This window comes from Seriola lalandi, unplaced genomic scaffold (genome assembly GCF_002814215.2).
Source record: "Seriola lalandi dorsalis isolate HSWRI2012SDOR001 ecotype SW California unplaced genomic scaffold, Sedor1 jcf7180002054945, whole genome shotgun sequence".
Lineage (NCBI taxonomy): Eukaryota > Metazoa > Chordata > Actinopteri > Carangiformes > Carangidae > Seriola > Seriola lalandi.
In genome coordinates, this window is record NW_019525496.1 from 1,352,766 (window position 1) to 1,363,495 (window position 10,730).

The 10,730-nt window shown below is 39.2% G+C and overlaps 1 protein-coding gene across 2 annotated transcripts in view; it reads right to left on the bottom strand.

Moving 5' to 3' along the window:
* LOC111645009 (tetratricopeptide repeat protein 28) overlaps positions 1-6,218 on the bottom strand; it is a 166,088-nt gene extending 159,870 nt beyond the window's left edge. The window contains exons 1-2 of one of the 2 annotated variants that reach the window (XM_023394017.2): positions 5,929-6,218; positions 2,665-2,964 (exon numbers count right to left, since the gene is read on the bottom strand). In XM_023394017.2, the coding sequence (XP_023249785.1) occupies positions 2,665-2,964; positions 5,929-5,958 (330 nt within the window). In that variant the 5' untranslated portion in view covers positions 5,959-6,218. The remainder of the gene's footprint in view (positions 1-2,664; positions 2,965-5,928) is intronic. The other variant, XM_023394018.2, reaches the window with a different exon arrangement.
* Between the last annotated feature and the right edge of the window lie 4,512 nt (positions 6,219-10,730).

Below are 10,730 nucleotides of genomic sequence, written 5' to 3' on the forward strand. Positions count from 1 at the left end.
AGATGGAAGAGCAGAGTAGACAGGGAATCTATCTAGAAAGGGTATTGTCCTCTAAGTTACTTGTATATGCCTAAAAAGCACTTGCAGCGCAACACAGAATCGTAAAATACTCACTGCCAATAGATGCTGAAGCATTCTCCATCTTACATACTGTAGATGACATATGCCCATTTAAAGGGTTAATTAAAGTTTAAGAGTGTGCTACAGTATCACTCCTATTGTACTTAAAAATTAATCATGCACATGAAAGCTTGATTACACACCACACATTTTCTCCCAGTTTCCCTCCCACACTGGCTCATAGAGACAAAATGTGAACAGACACACACAAGTGTGGCCCCCCTGTCTATGAAATGACACCCTATTTTGTTCTCATTTAAGCTTTTTATATTCAGTAAGAGGGTGGGGTACAAAGGGCCTAAAGCTGTCTTGGGTCATTAAACCACACATTTTCTTTCTTCTTTCAGAATGTGTTTCCTGGCACTTACGACAGGGAAAGCTGACAGATTAGACAGGGGGCTCCTTCGCAAGCTGGCTGTGGGCTTCAGGAGGGTGGGCTGCTCGCTGGCGCTTGGGGCAGCAAAACCATGCCTGTCACTGTTTGACGCGCCAGTCCAGGAGTGCAGTCATAGGGAGGTATGATTGATGATATTATGTACTCACGCAGGATCTGAATGCCAGCACACTACTATGATTTAATCCCTGTTCCTTCATCAAACATCCAGGCATAGCAGATGGACTGTACAACGACAAATCTTTCTTTCCCCGAGGCCAACGCTGTTAGTGTCTAGACCACCATTACTAATCAGTTCTTTGAGGCAGCATGAACTGAATACAGGATTCAAATCTCTATTCATTCATATCCGCTATACAAAGTGGATTTGAAAATGCAAAATTATCAAATTCTAATCAGAAAACCAGAATTTAGTTGCACTAAGTGTCTTTTTTTTCTTGACATATCAGAGAAAAAAAATGGAAGATGGATTTCTTGTGACCTTGGCCTCCACCAGTGCATTTATCAAGTAGAAAACCCACCTCCCACGAAATTCTCCATGGTGGCTGTAAGCACATTTCTACCACAGAGGTGAAACATTTGGATTTCCTTGAACCCACTGAATGTAAAAAAAATAAAATAAAATCTTGGAAATTAAATTGCATGAATGTCTTTTTGTCCTGCACAGACAAAACGCTTCAAATTCCTTCTTGTTTGACAAGAGTGACCCCTAGTGGTGATTCAAGAAACTTAATTTAAAACATTAGGATGCAGCCCTCTCTATATTTGTCAATACCACAGACACATTAATCCCTTTGTTTCATGTTACCAAGTTACCAACACAAGGGTCAGACTATACACAGACACACAGTCTGCTAACACAAACTTCAGCATGAGAGTCCAAACTGTCAGGCAGTAAATCCTAGAATAAGCAGAGCTACACTGCTGAGATTAAGCCAACCATCCCCCAGTCAGACCACAAAGAGTTCATTGTACTTGGATAGCATATAAAAAGGAGAAAGGAGAATGATTTTGGCAGTGATTTTCAGTTATAGTTTGGCCGCACTGGCCTCAAAAGGTTATGAAATGTCTCCCGAATGAAAGAGATGTACTCTATATTAACGCTCAGATGCTACAGACTGAGATGTGAAAAAATGAGACTATTGTTGTAGAATTGGAAATGTCAAATGACAAAGAAGAGTAATTGCACTGAAAAATATCTAAAATAACAGCTGGACAGCAACTGCATATTCATAATAACAAGAATATGAATAACCAAAAAAAAAGAAAAGGAGGTGTTAACAGGACTACATTTGTGACAGGCATTCATTCATAACAGTTTTACTATTCTTTTACTATTGAAAAGTCCATATACTATGGGACACTGCAGCAAGCACACAACATTGTCTGTGTAATAAAAAGTGACAGTCTCAATGTCAATGCAATGCCACATCTTTACAGAGGAGGAAACCTACCTTAGCATCCGAAGACGCATGACCTCAGATCAAAGAAGAGGTGGCCACTGATGCATCATCGGTAGCGACAAATTATCATCAATACCACTCTACCACATTATCATCAATCTCTCTCTCAAAAGACAAAAGTATCTCTCCATGCTAAATCGTGAAATCAATGCATTTCTATCACTGAGAGGAATTGGTCTCCTAGTGATCTCTGTGGCTGAGTAATGTGAAATCTATCGCAGGTTAGTCCACATGGCCTGTACAAGATCAGAGACAAGACCCCAGAAAATTGTATCGATCAGCAGCCACGTGAATGTAACTGAGTGATGAAAATGTGACTCAAATTTTAGACACTTTGAATTGAAGATAAGTCATCTATAAAAATAATTTATAGTACAATAACAATGTTACAACTACGGTACTGCCTTATTACCTACTGCTCTATTATTACCTACTATGTGGACAAAATGTCACTTTTATCAGCAACACAACGAAAATCGTTTTTTATTAAACACACTTAAAATTGCAGCATGTCCCCATTTCAATCTGTGCAACTAATTCCTGATCATTAAAGATGAAATTGCCAATGCTGTGGACATCAGAGCCACCACATTAGATTTGTTTGTTTGTTTGTACAATTCTTCGCGATGACACTCCATTGGTGCACTTGAGAAAAGCCAATCATTTAAGATCTACAATATCACTTACCTTGGGCCATTTGGGATTAAGCTCACAAGCTTTTTCAGCATCATCCAGAGCCGCTTGGTGATGTCCCAGTTTGAGAAGGGCTGCTGAACGGTTACTATACAGGATGCAGTTCTGTGGGTCGGCTTGCAAGGCATCACTGTACAAATGAACGGCCGCCTGGAAGTCACCGCGCTGACAAGCCTCGTTGCTCTGCTGCACTTTCTCCATGAACTCTGCTTTGCTGAGACCATACCTGGTCCCATCGTCTCCTGGAACACATCGGATAGGTCTGCCCACTGTCCGAGAGCCGAAGATTGAAAACTGGAGAAACAGACAGAGAGGAATGAAAGGGCTATAATCAGTGTGACTGAAAAATATTTTTACAGTTAAATGCTAGGAATGCCTTTGAGCAATGCCTTACTTTTCAGTAGTTTTACTTTTATACCAAACTGCTCTACTAGAGAGATATATTGGCCAGTGTTACCTGATTATACAGGAGTTAGAACATGCAGCTCAAGTGGTAGGGAATATTGATGTATAAATGTGAAGGGTCTTTCTGAAAAAGTGTATGACAAACAATAAAAACATGTATACTGTGGTCCCATGTGATGATTGAGATCAATAGACATTTTTCACAGCAGGAATTTTGACTTGTCATAGCAGGCAAAGCAGGGCGGCACAGTGCTGCAGTGGTTAGCACTGTGGCCTCACAGCAAGAAGGTTCTGGGTCGAACCCCAGTTTGGGCCTTTCTGTGTGGAGTTTGCATGTTCTCCCTGCGAGTATTCCGGCTTCCTCCCACAGTCCAAAAACATGCATTAGGTTAATTAGTGTGAATGAGAGTGTGAATGCTTGTTTGCTCTATATGTCAGCCCTGCCTTAGACAGGCAAATGTCAGCTGGGATTGGCTCCACCCCCCCGCGCAACCCTATAAGGATAAGCAGTAAAGATAATGGATGGATGGATGGATAGCAGGTTGAAAGCACAGTTGTATTTAATAACATTAGTAATTGGTGAACTCCATTTTGTTTTGCCAGTCACAGGACCCTGGTATTGTGCACGCTAGCTCACTCCTATGTCTTCGTGAGCCATCGTTATTTATTCTGCCTGTAATTTTCCTGTTGTGAAAAGTCAATGTCAGCTGTGAAAGAAATGTCTGTAAAAACCAGAGAGGATATGAGCAATATAACTGTACGAAAGTTATTTTAATTGTTAATTTTATAGGTTAAAGATTGGCACAGAGACACAGCATATAAAATCCACTCCATATCCCACTCTAAAATATTAGATAATTAATATAACACTAAATGGACAATCAATTTATCTTTTGGGGTATATTCTGTCATGACAATAGTTTTAAAAGCATCACCACAATAATGTGTTGAATTATTGTTGTTAAACATTTTGTTTTTTTGTTTTGTGTTTTCTTCTAAAATGAGACTGTTGGGAAATTGCTGATTTTGCTCACGTACTATGATTAACTCACCTTTGTGTACAAAGGACCAACTCATCAAGGTTTAAAACAGGGTAGGACTTTAGCAAAGCCTGTATTTACTCTGATGTTCACAGCCATTTACTTACTATTCTTCTACACAGAGGTTTCGACACACAACAACAATGTAAAGTTCAGCCTAATAAAGGCATCTTGATTACACTGATAAATCTCCCACCACAACCAAGATAATACCTGCCTTAGAGCAATGCCGCAAGCATTAATGTGGGATTGAATCTATTATAATACCCATTCATATTCAACTTGTTGCACTCCTGGAGCAACTGGCAGGCAAACCATTTGAATGCTAACCAATTATCATATTGATTTAAGTCTCACTGTAACTGCAGCCAACCAATAAAGTCCGATTGATGAAGTAGGTGCCGTGTCCATTTAACGTGGACGGTTTGCTGAGTATTAGTGAATCATGAAATTCATCTCAGGTTGCATGTTTTTTGGGCCAGCTTCCATTATACCTCTTTCTCACCACACCTCCTCGGACTGAATTCTGGGATAGGGCAGGCTTGGTAATTACTTCCAGAGGCCCAGGGAGTAGCAGCAGCAGACATGAGGGCTTTGGGTATCAAGTAGATTCAACATCAAGTTATAGTGCGGTACCGATCAGTTCCTTTCTTGCACCCTTTGACCTTCATCTTTCCCACATTTTTTAGTTCTTCTCTTTGTGATAACCATTAAATAATCTTTTCAATCTTCATGACAACAATTCGGAAATGATTGAATGCCTGCTTTACTTTGGCTGGTCCCGTGTTTTATATTGTGCCTCTAATAGCCAATTCAACACTTGTAGATCAGGAAAAGGTCATTTATGCTTCACCAACAGTTACGGTAACCCAGTGGGATATGTGCACAAAGGTTTTAAAACAAGTGTTAACTGCTGGCTTTATTGCTGTGAGTGCCATGAGAGGCAACCCACCTCTCAGAAATACACAAACAGACTGAGGGGTTGACGTCCACACCGCAGCTGACAGCACTGTTACAAATACTGACATTCAAAGCCTTGCTCTTAAAGAAATGTCAGGAAAAGCATCTATTATAGATTAGTTCTTCCGTGGGCCCAAGTGCATGCATGCACGTTTATCCTTCAAACAAGCCTTAGCTTAAATCAGCTAGTTAGAAGGGATCAGATCGAAGGGAACTAATCAGAGTGATTTTACAGGAAGGTCCAATCTGTGCTGTCTCATCTGCTACAACATACTGGGGGATGCCTACGGTATGTGGGCAGCACTGGGCAGGAAGGGTGGAGAGATAATGAAAGCCTAGTCCAATACAGAGGACACCCTACCAACTTAATCATAAGGAGACAGACAGTGAGAGATTAACTCAAGTCTCCAAAGGCAAATATAGTCTGGACTGCACATGTTTACCGTTTTGTTGGGGAATTATGTGGATTTACTCATGGCAATACACACAAACTTGCTGCCTGAAGGAATTTGGCAGTACAAGCCTCTCTGTTCATGCAATAACAATATAAGTGTGGTTTGGGTTTACAGCCTATTTTGTGATCTGTATGATCTTCCACTGTCATCAGATCACATTTAAGTTGGATATTGTCTGCGACAGTTGAGCCCACACATATGCTGTGCAGTACAATACAGTATGCATGACTGGAAAATCGATAGAGGTCTTTTTACGAGGTTTTCGCAGGATTGGTCATTTGGTATTTCCTGTCCAGGACGCGAGGTAAAAAGTGCTATTCAGGAGGCAATAAAATACCAACAACTACAAAAATGGCAGGTCATACGACAGTGTGTGGAGTAGTTTTTAATCTATTTACCTTTTCTTTCAGAGTCGCTTGCTTCTCCATCCTGTCTGACTGCTTTGGTTTGTGCGGCGGGTTATCGCTCTCATCCCATCACACTCCTTGTTGACTGTTTTATCGACTGTTTATGCATCAAGAGGTGTTCAAAATGCAGCCAAGAAGTCCACGTTATAGTGCAGGTGTCGATAAACAGCGAGGAAAATCCACAAAAACGGAGCTGTGTGGCGTCCTGGAGAAACTTTTCTCAGGGAAAGTGCGCCATGTTGTCAAATCTTTTCCTTTTTTTTCTTGTCTTTTTTCCCCTGTTGCCATAGCGGATTTCTGAGCGCTGTGCAGAGGGAGGCATGAAGGTCTGTGGGAGCCTGAGTCAGGAACAGAAAAGGAGTCAGTGAATGTAGCACTCGGTTATGATTTGTTTTGGTTTTACAAACCATTTAAAAAGTGGAATTCTGTACATACTCATACCTGGTGAAGATGTTTCATATTATGTCCTGTCTGATAAGTGGAAAATTGTCAAATATAAAGTGTTTAAAAAATAAATAAATAAATAAATAAAATTTAAAGTGGGAAAAAAATGGAATTCAAAGTAAATGTTTGGTAACTTTCCGGTCAGAGGCATTCATGGACTCTGTAAGGTCAGGGGTGAAGGTGAAAAAGGGGCACCTACTGGTGCACCACAAGGGCTGATTTGATACAGGTTCCCTCATCCCAAAGTCACTACCTGTGTCCCAATTCAGGGGCCGCCTTGCTTTCCTCAGCAGTGAAAGCTTGGATCCAATCAGTCATTGGGTCATCATTCGTGGTTCAACCTATCCCAAGATTCATTGCACCCCAGTAATGAAAATAATATGGCAGCAAACAATGCCGAAAGTCTAAACAATACACTTTTAAATGTAAGTGCTGGGTTCCAGCTCAGCTGACCAGATAACAACTGTTGTGTGCAAATCCTCTGTAGGCAAGACCGTCTCATTTCGGTTTGGCCTTCGTGGTCTACAATGGCTGCAAAGGCCTCACGTCACAGCGTAAAGGTTTTTGGAATGGGCATTTGGTTAGAGTAAGCAGTGTGTCCCTAAGTGGTATCACAGCAGTAGAAATGCACAGAAGACACAGTATGTACTCACACAAAGACTTTACTGGCCTAGGATGACTTGTGTTGACCCAGCAATATACCTTAATCACTGCAGACACTTAGTCACATTATAGGGGGAAAAAGACATAGACTATATTATATATTGGGCAGGACTAACTCATGCTGAATAATAAAAAGCACAGTGTCTACACTGAACACCCCTGCAAGTATTTCAAGTCTTTATTTATTTGAGTATTTATATTTCCAAAATTAATTGCAGCCTTAATGGTGAGTTTAGATAACTTTTGTATCAATGACTATTTCTGGCCCTGAAGATTGAGACTACAATCATAATTTACAGGAAATTTGCAGACATAAGCAGGCTGTCTAGTAACACCAGGAAATGAGGCAGACTGATGCAACTCATGAGCTCTGAAAAATGTGCAGCTCTTCACCAGCAGATGGTGTAACAATCCTTTACAGAGAAGCCTTTGCCCTTGACACCAGTAGTTGTGTAATTCCCTGCAAAGTAACAAAAAGTCTGAAGTCTTGTAATAGGCCTTTTTCACAGCAGCCATTTTGGTATGAAACAGCAGGAAGAAGAGACATGTAATTAATAGTATTTATGACGGCTGATTTGCTTTAAGTTGTGCCAGTTTTGGGTGCCTGATTGATATGGCTCTTAATGGGACATTTAAATGGAGTGGAGTCATTGTTAAGGTTATTGGCCCCACCTGTGCTTTCCCTGCTCTGACAAGTCAAAATCAGCTGTGATAAAAGCATAGAAGTTTTTAGTGTCACATAAGTTGTCATAAAGTCAGCAACATGTCAACACTGGGGTGTCCTGTTACATATTACAATTAATATTTGTCTACACAACTGTGGTTGTTTATTGTATTGGTTCCTACACATTTTAGAAAAGAAAAGAACAAGTATTAATGAATGTGCTTGAAATCAAGGCAGCTAATTTTGTCGTAGCTTTTTCCCCCACTTGACAGTATGCACAACCTCACTTGACAGAATGACCTACATACAGTTTTGGAAGAAGTTAGACACTTGGCCAGACACCATTTATTTCCCTCAAGGGCATAGGTTTGGTCTCAACATTGGTAGGGACACAACATCCCTTCCAAAACAAAAAGGACTTTTTAATGCTGTCAAGCAAATGGTTTTCTTCACATATCTGTATATTTACATTAAGATATCTATTTACATTTAAATTAAAACTTTACACTGTAACAGATCAAAAATATAACTAAAATAAACTTCAGGGAATAACTTAACGGAAAAGAGAAAAATCAAACAATATTTTTTGCATTTTTGCATCCGACAACATATTTACATGTATATTCAGTAGTACTACCACTGCTGCAACTCCCCTTTTCCCCTGGATTTTGATTTTAAAACCAGCTCCACCTTGACCTGCTACAACAGTAAAATGCTGATAACCCACTGATATCAGTACAATTTAATAATGTACGTTTGGTGATGTTAGGCAGGTAATAGGTTTTCATTTTAAATAACAGTGGCTGCTGGCTGGTTAGTTTACTGCCTACCTACCTACTACTACCTCTGGACTGACACTGATAACTTTCACATACACGGATCTGCTCTCCGCTCCTTCGTGTCGGTCAGTAAGTGCGATAGTTGTACATGACGTGAGCCTCCTGATAGTCCTCGCCGTCTCTGCCAATTAAATGCCAGCATACCTTAATTTTTCGATCAAGTTATCAAGCTTATTTTGTGGAAGTATCAAACTGCAAAAGAAAAAGTTGGACCACCAAAAACCACTGATTGCAAACATTGTATAAACATTTAGTATGGCCAAATGCAAATATGTGAACAGAAAACAAATTAAATTTGTATTCAGAATCAGTCTTTGTAAACTAAATTTAAAGGTTATTTTTTACATAGTTTGAACTAATAATTTAGAAATAGAAATAAGAAATAGAATAGAAAATAGAATGTTTTTCATGAATGTGCAGCTGCCGTCAAACAGTTTATTCAATATATTTCAGTCACTTTTGTCATGTTGAGGGGCGTCACTGCAGCACTTCACTGGCCATACTTATTATTTTGACAGTGCATCATTTTATCTATGCAATTACAAACTCCAAAGCATAAAAAAGCTCTTAACACCTGCAGACTGATAGCTGAGCCAGCTGTGAGCCAGCTGTGCTGTCATCACCAGAAACTGATGTTGCTCCAGATGATGGGTCAGGGAAAGAATGCAAGTGAAGGAAATGGGGAGATACCCTTTGGGAATACTGAATAGTTAGATGAAAATGTGTATGAAACTGTAAAAATGTACTATATTTCATTCCATTAAAAGCTGGACCATTGTTGTTTTATTAAAAACAAATGAACAAAAACTTGCTTCAGAAAAGAGTCTTAAAAATAATCCTGTCATTGTATTTCAACCATGGATACTGTATGTTTCCATTTTAGCTTTACTCTGATTTCCTTAATTTTTTTGTTTTATTTCAATTCTGTTTTCTACTTTCTCTTGCTTGTCAATTCCTGGCAGCCACTTAATCTAAAATAACAACCAATTATTATTATAACAATTATTGGTAGATAATTATATATACACATCAGTTATCTCAATTAAATTATTACAGTTTTAGCATTTAACACTTTTTATGCTTACAATATTCTAAGGTGATTGTTTAAAAGTAGCATTAATGGGCGTCTCAGTGGCTCACCTGGAACGACGCGTACCACATGGGCTTAGTCCTAACCACAGCGACCATGGTTTCGAATCCGACCCACGGCCCTTTGCTATATGTCATCCCCTCTCTTCCTTTCCTTGACTTTCCTTTCTATCTCTCACTATACTGTGACAATAAAGGCAAAATGTCCAAAATTAAAACTTAAAATAAAATTGAATTAAGATAATTGTTTAATGGTTTCTCAGCGTTTGACTTGTCAGCATGTTCACCATGAGGTTATGACAATCATTATATGTGATTACTGATCAATTAAGTCAGAAATAACACAAAAACAGCTGATGTGAAGGGGGTGGCAGCCAAAAACTTCCCTCTTTTATGCTCTTGCTGATGTCATCAATGATGTCACAGCTTATGCCATGACTGTGGGGGTGGTCATAAGTTGAAAATACTGTGTCAATAAGTATTGGTCTGATTTCGAGCGATTATACAGTTTGTTTAGAAAATTACAATTTACATATTGTTTGTACCATTGATGTTTACAGATAATAGTAACTTTTGTCAATTAATCTTTTTAAATAGGATAGACTTACATACCCTGAATGAAGTTTGGTTCTGCCCAGGCTAATTGTTCAGAAGAGACAGGCAATATAAACAGTTGTTCTTTCTCAGCAAAGGGAGAAAGATGCCTGTGCCTGTGTGTTATGGTGGTCATGTAATGCCTAATACAACTGACTTTCATGAAATTTTGACTATAACTTGAATTTCTATAGCTAATGTAATTGAAAACTTTTCATTCAGTTGTTTGATAGCCAAACCTAGCAGCTAATGTAAGTTTTTCATTTTATGCTGCTAATGCTACTGAAAATATTATACACTGCCCAAAAAAATTTAGGGAACACTATACAGTATAACACCAAGTCAGTTAAACTTCAGGGATATCAATCTGTCCATTTAGGAAGCACAAGTGAATGTTTTGTGTTTGCTAGTGTCCTTATCACTACTGGTAGAATGAGGCGGTACCTGCAGCCCAATCAGGTTGCACAGGTAGTCCAGCTCCTCCAAGATGGCACATCCAT